Source organism: Musca vetustissima, unplaced genomic scaffold (genome assembly GCF_032173495.1).
Source record: "Musca vetustissima isolate MV318-11 ecotype Yass unplaced genomic scaffold, APGP_CSIRO_Mvet_v1 utg566, whole genome shotgun sequence".
Lineage (NCBI taxonomy): Eukaryota > Metazoa > Arthropoda > Insecta > Diptera > Muscidae > Musca > Musca vetustissima.
In genome coordinates, this window is record NW_026884077.1 from 60,119 (window position 1) to 74,279 (window position 14,161).

The 14,161-nt window shown below is 29.2% G+C and overlaps 1 protein-coding gene across 2 annotated transcripts; it reads left to right on the top strand.

Moving 5' to 3' along the window:
* Positions 1 to 990: 990 nt before the first annotated feature.
* Positions 991 to 10,872, top strand: LOC133331078 (calcium channel flower). Of its 2 annotated transcripts, none has more exons than XM_061539489.1 (5): positions 991 to 1,061; positions 1,334 to 1,454; positions 5,893 to 6,100; positions 6,167 to 6,274; positions 6,608 to 6,756. In XM_061539489.1, exons 1-5 carry the CDS (start codon positions 1,059 to 1,061, stop codon positions 6,744 to 6,746), a joined length of 579 nt encoding a protein of 192 aa, XP_061395473.1. In that variant the 5' UTR covers positions 991 to 1,058; the 3' UTR covers positions 6,747 to 6,756. The 2 variants fall into 2 exon arrangements, with proteins under 2 accessions (XP_061395473.1, XP_061395472.1); XM_061539488.1 differs by lacking the exon at positions 6,608 to 6,756 and adding an exon at positions 10,719 to 10,872 and having other exon boundaries at positions 997 to 1,061.
* The last annotated feature ends 3,289 nt before the right edge of the window (positions 10,873 to 14,161 follow it).

Below are 14,161 nucleotides of genomic sequence, written 5' to 3' on the forward strand. Positions count from 1 at the left end.
GAATACCCGTCAGCCTGCCGACTTTTTTGTTTAGCATTAAAATTTGGGTCTCCCCATAAAATGTTTATGGTTTTCACATTCCAAAAAAAATTGTTGGTTTCTGTTGCGCACGACCTCACTTCACTAAGAGTTCATGTGAGTATATTTGCTATTTCGCTCCCTATTATGTGATCCGATTCTTACGACACCATGTTGCGAAAAATTATTTACCGTTTTTATACATTCTAAAACAGTTTTAAATTTAACTATTTTAGAGGTTATAGGTTTTATGGCTTGTATAATGTCAGCCAATATATTTGTTATATCCTGACCAGAGTTGGCACTAACCCATTTCTGACACTCCGTTATAGTTTGAACATCTGCCTGTGGGATTGTATTGTGATCTTGTAGGCAAAGTTAAATTTCGGGTTTCGGTTCTTCAATGAAAAATCCCACATTTGCATTACTTATTTTGTCCATTGCCAGATTACTAACGCGTATGTTAAAATTGGTCTAATAAAGCTCTAATAGATCCAATGTATCACCTTTGGATTGAAACCCCATTTAAAGCCTATGGCTCTTCTACAGACATCCCATTGCTGTATGTCTTTCGATTTACTGTTCCATTTTAGTCTTTCTAGTGAAAATACATATCTTCGTCTTGTCCGTATTTACCTTGAGGCCTCACCCAATCAAAGGCGATGTTTAACGCCTACGTTTATTGCATGTACGTAAACTCCAAATAGATATTTATAAATAAATAATCATGTTAACGGGCTGTAAACATACTTTTACCTTCCAATTACCATTTCCATGTGATTATCTTTCAGCTACCAAACAAAATGTTTTACCATTTCGTAGTGATTTCCCTTGTCAATTTAATTTTGTATCGATAACACCTACAAAAACGATAAACGACAAAAGTCGACCTACATCTCCCTAAATAAGAAGAAGAACCAAGAAAGAAAAAAAAAAGTGGAAAAAAGTAAAAAAGTTCAACTGCAACGGGAAAACTTTTAAACAATTAATAGAATTAATTTATCTAATAAAACAACAACAAATAAAAATACACAGACAAAATGGTGAGTAAACGGAAAAGTGAAGAAAGTACCTACAGTTTGTGGAACTTCTAACGGAAATGGAAACAAAAAAATTGACAACGACGACTTATGTGGCCACTACTGACCAACCAACCAAATTCTAAAAGTAATTTTGGTGCGGGGGGAATAGAAACGATGACGACGATACGATATTGCAGATGGTATCAAGAGTAGTGATAGAATATTTTCTTGATTTTCTTATTGATTTATGTCGGTATTTATGTTAATAATGTGTTTTGCGTTCTTTTTTGCAGAGTTTTGCGGAAAAAATTACCAGTTTAATGGCCAGGCCTAATCAACAGCCTGGACCCACAGACGACCAGCCTTGGTATTTTAAATATGGTGTGCGGTTTCTTGGTATCACAGGAGCATTCTGTAAGTATGCCAAACCTAGCTATGGAGGATGGAAGGAAGTTAATTATGTTTGTGTGTGTGTCTTCCAAAAAAATCACCATGAAAATCTATGCTGGAATCGATTTTGTATGTGTACAAAAAAAGTTTTTTTTTGGTTCTTCGATTTTTCCTGTGTGTGTTTTTTTCTTTCTTTTTTGGTTCGTCAATTTGTGTGTATGCAAGTTGCCTTTTTTGTTGCTTGCTTGCTGCTGGCTAGTCTCTTGTTATCATTAATTTACGCTCAGTTCGGTTTGTACATGCTGCTGCCTCTGCTGCTTCAAGTTTTTCTGACTGACGAGCCTTTACATTCATTATCACCATCACAACGTAGCGGAGTGTTGTAGTACACACAAAGATTATGTGGGTGGGGGTTGGGACGGGGATGTATGTCCTTTGACTATGTTTGCACGCCTCCCAACCAGATGTGTTGTAATGTTGTTTGTTGGGTTACTTTTTAAGGTCGTTCTGTTACGTTTTTTTCATTCGTTTGTCTTTCGACGCTGGTTGACATTGATGGCGGAAAACCCCCCTTAACATCATACCATTCCTCATCCTCCTCCACCACCAACATTTACATTCAAAAATACCTTCTCTCAGTTCAGTTTAGATATCAGTCAGTGTGTATGTATATGCATATGTTTTTGTTGTTGTTCTTTGTATCCTTGATGTTATGGTTTTTGTTGTTGTTGTTCAGAATATGGGTTACCATTGTCAAGTGATTATTTCCGAAAATATGTTTAATAACACACTCACACACACATTTTTATGTCAATATGTGTCCTTGCCAGGATTTCGAGGGGGAAGGAAGTGCGCTAAAGTGTTTTAGTTTAGAAAAAAATATGCCAAAGCAATTTCGATTTTCGAATTTATTTAAATTTAATGTTTTTACAATTCTTAAGTAAATTTTATATGGCTTTGTTGTGCCTGCCCTCTGTGTGTACACCACTTATCAAATTACTTGGCTCTTTGAATGCTTCAATGGTTTCATTTGTGGTTTAAGGTTTTTGTACAGATGAACTAATAGATAGACAGACAGACATCCATCTAGCTTTGTAATTAGCACCACAAATAATTACATCAAAGAAAATTATAAAATTCGGAAACACAATTTTTCGTATAGAAAAAAAATCGAAAACAATTTATTTTTTCGTATAAAAAAATTTAAAAATCAATTTTGTTTCGTATAGAAAAAAATTCGAAAATCAATTTTTTCCGTATAGAAAAAAATCTCACGTCAGTGAATTTTTTCCGTATAGAAAAAAATCTCACGTCAGTGAATTTTTTCCGTATAGAAAAAAATCTCACGTCAGTGAATTTTTTCCGTATAGAAAAAAATTCGAAAATCAATTTTTTCCGTATAGAAAAAAATTCGAAAATCAATTTTTTCCGTATAGAAAAAAATTCGAAAATCAATTTTTTTCGTATGGAAAAAAATTCGAAAATCAATTTTTTTCGTATGGAAAAAAATTCGAAAATCAATTTTTTTCGTATGGAAAAAAATTCGAAAATCAATTTTTTTCGTATGGAAAAAAATTCGAAAATCAATTTTTTTCGTATGGAAAAAAATTCGAAAATCAATTTTTTTCGTATGGAAAAAAATTCGAAAATCAATTTTTTTCGTATGGAAAAAAATTCGAAAATCAATTTTTTTCGTATGGAAAAAAATTCGAAATCAATTTTTTTCGTATAGGAAAAAATTCGAAATCAATTTTTTTCGTATAGGAAAAAATTCGAAATCAATTTTTTTCGTATAGGAAAAAATTCGAAATCAATTTTTTTCGTATAGAAAAAAATTCGAAAATCAATTTTTTTCGTATAGAAAAAAAAATCGAAAATCAATTTTTTTCGTATAGAAAAAAATTCGAAAATCAATTTTTTTCGTATAGAAAAAAATTCGAAAAGAAAAAAATTCGAAAATCAATTTTTTTCGTATAGAAAAAACTTCAGAGGAATAACTTTAAAAACAATTTTTTATAGAAAAAAATGTTAAATCAATTTCGAAAAACAATTTTTTTATAGAAAAAAATGTTAAATGAAAATTTTTCGTATAAAAAAATTCGGAACTATTTTTTATAGAGGATGATCAATGCCCCATATTATTTGTAGAAGAAAAGGAATTCGCATTGAACCATTATGAACTGCATTGATGCACAATATATACCGCAGTCAATAGACTACATTCAAGCGCAAATATAAACAAACGAATGGCATTCATTATAATGCAATTTTCATTTGTCTTGGCAGTGCTTGAAGTTCACCGATGATTTTGTTTTGTTTTTCCGGCTAAAAATACGCACGCCATTAATGAGTCATTGGCAGGAGGGTAAACAATACCGATTTTGATAACGGCAAAACAAAAGTAAAAACAGTAAATATATAATTGAATTAGAAAGTAATACATCCCCCAACCTCTACCTCCTTCCTGCTCCAACAACCTACTGTAAATTATTAATTACTTTTATGGTTAGATTTTTGATTTATTGATGTGGCTGGCTGGTCAAAATCAGGCATAGAAAACGAATTGGCTACGTCAACATTATTACAACAACAACCACGAGTAAATGTGTAATAAAAAAGCCGGCAATGAAGTTTATTAACCCACAACAGCAACAACAACAAACATGCTATAGGAACCACGTCACTAAGCAGCACACAACAAACCTCCACATGCTGCATACAAATTAATCTTTCCGAAGTAGACAACTGCACTCAGCCAGTCAGTCATCGAGCCACCAACACAATAAAGATGCTCGCTAGTCTAGTCTATGTTCTATTGAGTGGAACCGGTTCCATGACTAAATAATAAAGTCAACAACATCATTATTATTTTTTTTCTTTTTTGCACGCATTTATTGTGATCTTTATTATTTCTATTAAGAGTTTCTCTGGTCGCTTAACGGATACTTTGCCGAAAGGTATAAGAAACCAAATAAACATCTTTGTAGAATACAGTTTTGTTAATTGATTTCCCAAGTCGGTTAGTTGGCTAAGAAGAAAATTTAATAAACCATTTTATTCGATGTTGGCTAAACAGCTACTGATGTTGTCACATACGTATTTTTTATGTTTGAGTTGTTCTAATTTTTGTTGTTGTGGTTTTTTTATATTATACATGTTTGTATTATCTGAAATTTGAGAAGTACTTTAATCTTATTAGGGGCGTCATTTGTATATGTGTATTTAGTAGAGTTCTATTAACATTTTTTTTTTTTTTTTTTTTTTTGATAAGAAAAGCAGGAGATATGTAATAAATTTCTAATGAGAAGCAGAGATATGTATTTTTGTAGGGAAATGGCTTAAATGAAAGATAATGGCATGAAAACAAATAATAAAATAATTTATTCGACTCAAAGTTCTTTTTAAGGCTACAATTGTTCCATTCTTTCCCTTTACGAAACTCAAAATAGAAGTTTTTTCTAAGACAATTTTTTTTTCTATATGAAAAAAACATTTTTTCGATTCTTTTCTATACGAAATAAATTTTTTCAATACTAACAAAATCCCAAATTTTTTTCTATAAGAAACATTTTTTCCTGAATTTTTTCTATACGAAATAATTTTTTTCTTTACGAAGTATTCCGAATTTTTTCTTACCCAAAGAAAATTATTCCGATTTTTTTTACTAAAACAAAATTATTCCGAATTTTTTCTATACGAAAAAAATGTGTTTTCGAATTTTTTTCTATACGAAAAAAAATGTGTTTTCGAATTTTTTTCTATACGAAAAAAATGTGTTTCCGAATTTTTTTCTATACGAAAAAAAAATGTGTTTCCGAATTTTTTCTATAGGAAATAAAAGGGTTTCCGAATTTTTTTTCTATACGAAAAAAAATGTGTTTCCGAATTTTTTCTATACGAAAAAAATGTGTATCACATTTTTTTCCATAAAATCGATTTCCGAATTTTTTCTATTTGAAAAAATTTTCCGATTTGTTTTATAGGAAAAAAATTATTCTATACGAAAAAAATGTGTTTTCGAATTTTTTTCTATACGAAAAAAAATGTGTTTTCGAATTTTTTTCTATACGAAAAAAATGTGTTTCCGAATTTTTTTCTATACGAAAAAAAAATGTGTTTCCGAATTTTTTCTATAGGAAATAAAAGGGTTTCCGAATTTTTTTTCTATACGAAAAAAAATGTGTTTCCGAATTTTTTCTATACGAAAAAAATGTGTATCACATTTTTTTCCATAAAATCGATTTCCGAATTTTTTCTATTTGAAAAAATTTTCCGATTTGTTTTATAGGAAAAAAATTATTCCTAATTTTTTATACAGAAAAAAAAACGGATTATTTGTTTCTATAGAAAAAAAAATCTGATTTCTTTCTGAATTTTTTTCTCAACACGAAAAAAAAATATTTTTTTATTTTAAGTAATTTGAAATACATTTAACAAATTATTTTTCCTTTCTTCTTTCCAGTTTGTATATTATTTGGTCTCTTCAATGCTTTAAGTTTATTGCTGTTAAATGTTTCCTGTCTCATTGGTGGTATCATAGAAATCCTGCTAGGTTTTCTGGTAATGAGTTTAGAGGCGCCATGCTGTTTCTTCTGTATAGATTATGTCGGGCAATTGGCTGATATTGCCGATTCAAGACCCATGTGGAATCGTGCGGCATTGTATTGTGTGTAAGTAAAAAATTTTGATTTTTTTTAAATTCTATTTATTAATAACGGATTCTTTGTTTTTTTTAGAGCATCTGTGATTCCAGTAGTTATTTGCTTCTCATTGGGTAGTTTATTCCCATGTGCTTTGGTATTTGCTACCGGTGTTATTTATGGCATGATGTCTCTGGGCAAAAAGTAAGTAACGTAGTTTTTAATGATTTTTCCGATTTTTTCAAAATGTGAATAATGACAGGCTTAAAACTAACAGCCAGCCTTTTACCCTTTGAAAGCTTTTAATGAAAAATTAATACAAGATTTTTTGTTATTGTTGTTTCTTCTCTGATCTTCTTACACTCAAAAAAAAAAAAAAAAAAAATAAATAAACAAAACAAAACATGCTTACCTAACAAATGAAAAATATTTCACAAAACAAAAAAATCGATTCACCTTTTGTCTGTCTCCCTTGAATCACTACCACTGCTGCTACCTTTAATGCCTTTGTGAAAATTAAAAAAAAACAATAACAAGGGCTTCACGTGAGGACATGGCCGCTGCTGCCTCCTCTCCCACACAAATGCAAGCCGATGGTAGTGTTGGACAAATGCAAGTGAGCACAGATCAAAATATTACACTAATGGAAGATCCTGATGTATGGCGCCCAACATAAATGCATTAAAGGCAAAATGAAAAACCACAACAAAAAAACGCCAACAACACAACTCAGTAATGAAATGAAACAAAAAAGCAAATAACAAATACAATATCAGCGAAAATTGAAAAAAAAACAGAGTATAAATAAATATATGTATTAATTGAAAACAGCCGTTAAAATTTAAATAACCACAAAACAAAAAAAACGAAGGACAAACTTGTTAAATTGTGTTTTATCATAACAGAAAAAAATATAAATAGAAAAAAATACATAACCGAAAACAAAAGTAAATAAATTTTTTGGTTTGTAAAAAAAATATTTAAAATAAAAAACCAACCTATACAACTATAGAAAGCCGTTACAAGATGCCCCACCAAAAGATTAAAACAAAAATAAAATTAAATCACAAAAAATTAAAAATAAAATAAAAAATTGATCTCAAAACCAAGCAGACAGACGCTCGCTATCAAGCAAGGCAGGCAAGCAAGATAATACAAAATATATCAATATATTTTTGGATTCCCATTGAATGAAACAACGCTCACAATTATATAAAATATTTAAACAAATAACACAAAAACACCACACACACAGACATACAAATATATGAAAGAATAATATATACATAAATTAGCTTCCATATTACAGCAACTAAAACAAAAATTAAAAACTAAACTAAAATTGAAGAAAAAGCAAACAAACAATAGAGGTACCTATCGTTTTTAAACAAAAAAGGAAAAACTAAAAACATAATCCATGCAAGGCAAACAAAACTTAATACCTATTCATAATAATAAATACTCACTAATGCTACTTAACTACATACATACATACAATATAACTACTAGCGTAGTTAGTATTTAAAATGATAACATCCATAACTTAAAAAACACTAAATAAATATAAATAAAGTTTAAATGATATATAAAAAACAAAATAAAATGTTACTTAACAAAATGTAGAATTAAATTGAAAAAAGTATTGAATTCTTATTGTGCATAAAAAGTAATTTTTCTTTTTCATTTTTGAATTTTTTTGTGTTGCCTTAAAATTTAAAATTTTTATTTCTTATTTTTTTTTTATTTAAAAAAGTTTTATTTATATATTTCTAAATGTACCTAATATAAACTGCCTTTTGCCGAACTTAATTTGTATTGAAAATTAAGCCATTGTATTTTGCAAAAAGTAAAGAAAAGAGAATTTTTAAAGCAGAAGTCATTCACATGCCAAGTGAGGAAAAAATATTCACACGAAGAAATTTTATAACAACTACACTTTTAACTTCCCCAAAAGAACAGTTCAGAGCTCTAAAAATTGATTTTTTTTCGAAAAATAATAATTTTTAAGAAAAAAATTCCGAATTTTTTTTTACAAACAAAAAAAAAATCCAAATGTTTTCTATAAACGAAATTTTTCTATAGCCGAATAATTTTTTTGTATTCTAAAATTCGGTACTATTTTTTTCAGATAACAAAAATTCCTACTATTTTTCGAGTAGAAAAAATGCTACTATTTTTCGAAATGTGGTTCCAAGATTCCACCCAAAATTCTGACTTCCCAAAAGAGCAAAACACTTAAGAGCTGTAAAATTTGAAAATTTTCCGAAGTGAAAAATTTTCATTTTAAGAAAAAATAGTTTCGATATATATTTTTTTTTGCGTTCTAAAATTCGTATTTAGAATTTTTTCGAATAAAAAATCTCTACTACTTTTTCGAATTGAATAAAAAATCTAGTTTTTTGTATAGACAAAGTGCTGTACGATTTATCGTATAGAAAAAAAATTGGGTACTATTTTTTATAGTATTGGGTACTATTATATAGAACAAAATTCGGTACTATTTTTTGTCGTTTATGAAAAATTCGAACTTATTTTGACGAGTTTGACAATTTTTGAAAATTTATACAATTTTTAAAATATTTCAAAATTTCCACTTGGTATTTGATGACTTTATTAAATGTGATTTTCCCTATATTATTTGCTAAATATATTTTTGCTATTTTAAAACCCCCTAAGTTTCCTTATAGACTTAATTGTTGATTTAAATAAATTTAAACAAAAAATTCTGCCATTTTTTAAATGCTACAAAAAAATAAATAAAATAAAACGCCAACAATAAATGTGTCGTTAAATGCTAAAAAAATTCTTTCTCTTACATTCACAAATTAAAGAAAAAAATAATACTGCCAAACATTTAAACCTTAAACCTTAAACGTATTTTGAAATTGCTAATTTGTGTGTACAATGTGTAAAGTACAACAAGAGCATTAACCATCATAAAAAATTGCAAATGTAAATGATGTGGCACACAACACAATACGTCCATCAACCTGCCTGATCGCCCAACTGCCCGCTCACTCGCCATCATCAAAACATCGTTCTGACACATCTGTATTTTATTTCGAAACAAAAAAAAATCGATCGAAAACCATTTATAGCAAAAGGCAAATATGCGATTTCTTTTCACTTGTATTTATTTTAGCTTAGAAAAAATTGCAGTATATTAAATTAGTTTTCAATTGTTTTCCTAAACAGTAGAAGTTTAATTTATAGTATTCCCTAATTCCCAGGGTTTAATGGAATTGTGGGAACCTTTTTTATTTTCGATTTGAATTATTTGATTTAAGCGGTTGTTGAATTTCTTAGACCATTAGGATTTTTTCTAAAAGTTTTTTAGCAATTTTGTAATTTTCCGGTGTAATTATTTTTTTTTTTTTTATTTTGTGCATGTTTTTTTAATATATTCTATTATAATTTCAGTCCTCATTATATATTTTAAAGTTTTTCTATGTATTTTTTCAACCGAAGTTGCTATCATTCGGAATTTCAGGGTTTCACAGAAAAAAATGGCCTGAAATAAGTAAAAGTATTTATAATTTGTTTCAATACATAAGAAGTTATTCCGAATTCTTTAAGAAAAAAATGATTCCGAATTTTTTTTCCATACGAAAATGATGATTCCGAATTATTTTCGCAATGGAATTTTTTTATTTGCCCCAAGAACGAAACCTATTGAAATTGCCGAAAATCGGTTCAGATTTAGATGTAGCTGTCTATATATTTTCGTCCGATTTTATGTAAATGGTGCACCAAAGTTCATACATAACTTTCGATTTGCACATAATTTGGCATAGCGTACTGAATTGAGTCTACAATGATGTGTGTAAAGTTTCGTGGAAATCGGTTCAGATTTAGATATAGCTCTCATGTTTACTTTCATCCGATTTTATGTAAATGGGGCACAATAATCCGGATGTTTGTTCTATTGAGACAAAATTTGGCATAACATATGGAAATGAGTTTAGGATGGGGTGTGTATATTCCGATGGTACCCCAAACTCATTGGGTTGTTATTAGGTACCAAATTTCTCTACTAAAAATTATAAATATATGTCCACTTTTTCGGGTAGCCCCATTTTAAGGGTACCCCGATTTTTCGGTATTTTTGGGTTCTTGAGGGTGTTTTTTTTTCAACCGAATACGCTGTAATTTAGTATTTTGTAGTCGTATATGTTAACAAATCTCCTTACCAAAAATTATTAGTATTCGCCCCCCATTCAGGGGTAGTCCCCATATAACCCCCTTTTTATATTAAAATGATTTTACATCCCAATTGGAGGTAAAAATTTGCTGGGTAGGTCTTGAATTTAGTTTGTTCCCCCCTGTGTGGTGGAGGTAGTGTAAAATTTCTTCTTCTTTATGCCATTACTTTTTTCTTTATCTAACTTAGAGTAGCATTTTTTGCACATAGTACGGCCTAATTCGAACCCAGTAAATATAATTTTTGTAGGAAACTTTTTTTTAATTTAAAGCACTTTTGTTTGAACAAAAAAATACCATTTTAATTTTGCACTGTAAATTAAACACAATTTTGAGTTCATTGTTATCTTACCCTTAAGGCAAATTATATTTCATGCATGTTTCCAATAAGAAATAAGTATTCAAATCAATATTAATAATATATTGCTTTTATTTTTCTAATTTACAGAGCTTCAGCTGCGGAAATGCGACAGGCTGCAGTAAATTCGGGTCTGGCGACCACTACTCAGCAACCAACCACAAATGATCGTGCTGGCATTATTAACAATGCCCAACCATTTTCGTTTACAGGAGCTGTGGGTACCGATAGTAATGTGTGATGTAATGCATGCCGAGGCAACAACAACCAAATAATTTATGACACTCATATACAAGCAAAAAAAGCCAATACATTTACATACAAAAAACACACACACTACACTAATCTTAGGGATGCCACATACATATATAAATATATAATATATATTATTTTTTGTTTTGTCAGAGAGAATAAAAGTCATATTTTTAAATAATAATAATAACAACAACTAAATATAAATTCTATAAGAAAAAAGGCAGAAATAAAAAAGTAACAATTGTGCTGAAGGGAAGCAGAAGATCAAGGAGAGACTAAAATGGTGGACAAATAGAGGACAACTATAACAATTTTGGCTAACACATGAAGTCTATATATGAGATGGCATTTAAAAATTAAAAAAAAAATAAATTAAAATGCCTCTTTAAAAAATTATTTGCTAATCATAACTGTTACATTATTCTCGTAGGTTATGAATAAAAGGCATATTGACTACCTACCCTACTTCCCCAAATTTGTATTTGGTGTTATTTCTATTGTATTAATTACCCAATTTTGTATTTTTATTGGTTGCTATTATATTGTGTATTAGTTTTCAAAAAAAATTTTCTGTTCTTCCATAAAAATCTAAATTTAAAACTTGATTTAACATAACAAAAAACAAACGACTTATATTCATTCCAAGAGACTTTAAGAAATTTAAAAAAATCTATATATTCTCATTAAAAACAAAAGCTTTACACATTTCGTTTAATTGTAAAAAATAAAAATTTTATTTATATTTTTGTTTATTTCCTTTTTCTCAATATTTGGCTATTTTTTTTAATAATAAGATTTTCTCAAAAAACATACATAAAAAAAGATTGTAAAAAAATATATACTTAACAAAAATAAATACAACAACTAATAAAAAAGACCTGTTAATTATACATATAAAAAATTATACATACAAACATTATATATGCAAAACAACTATATCATGTATTAAAATTAAAAAAAAAAAACTCAGCATTAAAATAAAAAAGTTAAAATAAAATGTATTAAAAGCGATTGCAAATTTCTGTCTGTATATTAAATATATATAGTGTATTCTTTTAGCAGGATTAAATTCAATTTCCTTATAATAAAATTTAAAAATGATAATACCATGATTACATCAAATGAGTTTTTGACAAATATAACATTGTATTTAAAACACATTTAATGTAAACATAGCTTAAATAAAATTTATTTAAAACAACAACAAAAACATAATTCATTTCTTTACTAAAAAAATAAATATTTAATTTTCAAAACAATTATATTTTTATTAATTCAGTTTCGCTTTCGTAAATTAATTTTGAAATTGAAAAAAACCTTCCTAAATAATTTTATTATAATTTACATTTAATTAAAAAATATATATTTATAATTATCCATACATATATATTTATTTAAATTATACATACAAATCAATTAAAGGCAAGAACGTTATATAAATAAAACAAATTACAGCAACAAAATTCTAGTATAAACTAAATAACGTTTTATTGGAAAAATCCAACTCATAATGAAAAACTAAAAAAACAACAAAATAATATTGAAAATAAAAATAAAATGTATAAAAAATATAAAAACGTTCAGCATGGAATTTTCAATAATTTAAATAAATCAAAGCACGCATTTCTAATTTGTCCACTGTAAATAATTGCGTATGCGTCTATTTTGAACACCTGTTTCTATATGAAGGTGTTGCCAGATCGAAACAAAATTTAACATGTGTTCATAACAGATATGAAATTTCCAAAACACTTAACTTTTTTCTGCTTATACCGCGCTTTTTGCGCTAGGCTAAGAACTTTCCGAATTGCCCTCGTATGTTCATATATGGGGTATGGATACGACAAATTTGAAATAGCCCAAACAGACTGTTTTCTAACTTATGAATGCCTAGGTACCGTATCTCAAGCGTCCCAAGAGCAATATCAAACAGAGAAGGAGGAGTAAACCAAAATTGGTTACCATTCCACATGAAATTCCAACGACCATGTCCGAGAATAGATCGACGCAGATCGGCCCATAGATCATCCGGAGAATATTTCTCTCAAACGCCCCAAGACCTGACTCATCTGTTTGCGCAAGTACCCATGCTTCAGATTCATACAATAGCAAGGGTAAAATCAGCGTCTTGTAGAGTGTGAGTTTGGTCTGGCGAGAAGTGACCTTGCCTTTAAGTTGCTTACTTAAACCACTCAATCTCCTCCGGATTTCAAAGCTGATGTTATTAGTTTTTTTATGACGGTACCGAGGTATATAAAATCGTTCACTACCTCGAAGCTGCAGTTTTCAAGTTCCGCAGTTGGTTCGAGTCTACTGAACGTCTTGCGCGTTGATACCATCAGCTTGGTCATTTCGCCATTTACTGTCTGAACCTCAGGACCCTGAGGAAGATTTGTTTCATTGTCATTGAAAATATAAAAAAAATATTTAATTTAAGTTTTGAGAAGAGAACCTGACATTCCTTAAATTTTTCTCGTATTCGATAAATCGATCGTTAAATAAACATCTTCGTTGAGTTGTAATTTCTCTTTGTCAAAAATCGGGCTTTCAAAATTCATTTCAGTTTTTAGAACCCTAGTGCAGTAGCGTTTCTTTTCGGCCTATAGAACCCTGACATCAGCAAGTATGTTCTCTGCTGTTATGTATTACACTCATTCGTAAACAATGCTGTTTTGTTTTTATTTCAGTCTTTATCACTCATTCACTCCTGTCTAACTCTATTCGCAACATATGGAACGTCGTTTTAATTTTTTTTTTCATTTCGATTCATTTGCGGCCGGGTCTATTCTTTCCATGTTGTCTTTTGATGACATTGAATGAAAACATTTTATTCGACTACAATATTTTAGATTGGAATAAAGGCAATGACTCTATGCAGCATATGCGGTCACAATTTGGATAAGCCTGATGACAGCTTGCAGGCTAAACCATCAAAGCAACTAGTAAGGAATTTCCTAAAACTTATGGATTTAAAGGTAAGTGTGTGTGTTTGGTGATTCCATGTTAACCAAATTTACTAAAATTGTACTTTTAATGTGAATAGCCTGTTACCACTGATACCTTGGAGACCTGCCGGCAATGCAATACACATTTGGAAACAATTGAAACAATAATACTACGAATAAGGCATGAAAGGAGACAATTTGAACGAAAAATACTGAAAGGAACAATTGAAGTTCCCAAAACTACAACTGTAGAAGATGGCATACAAGATAATGATCAGTGTGTTGGCCCTGAAGAACTGGAAACCGCCAAACCTTCGCCTGAAACACGACGTA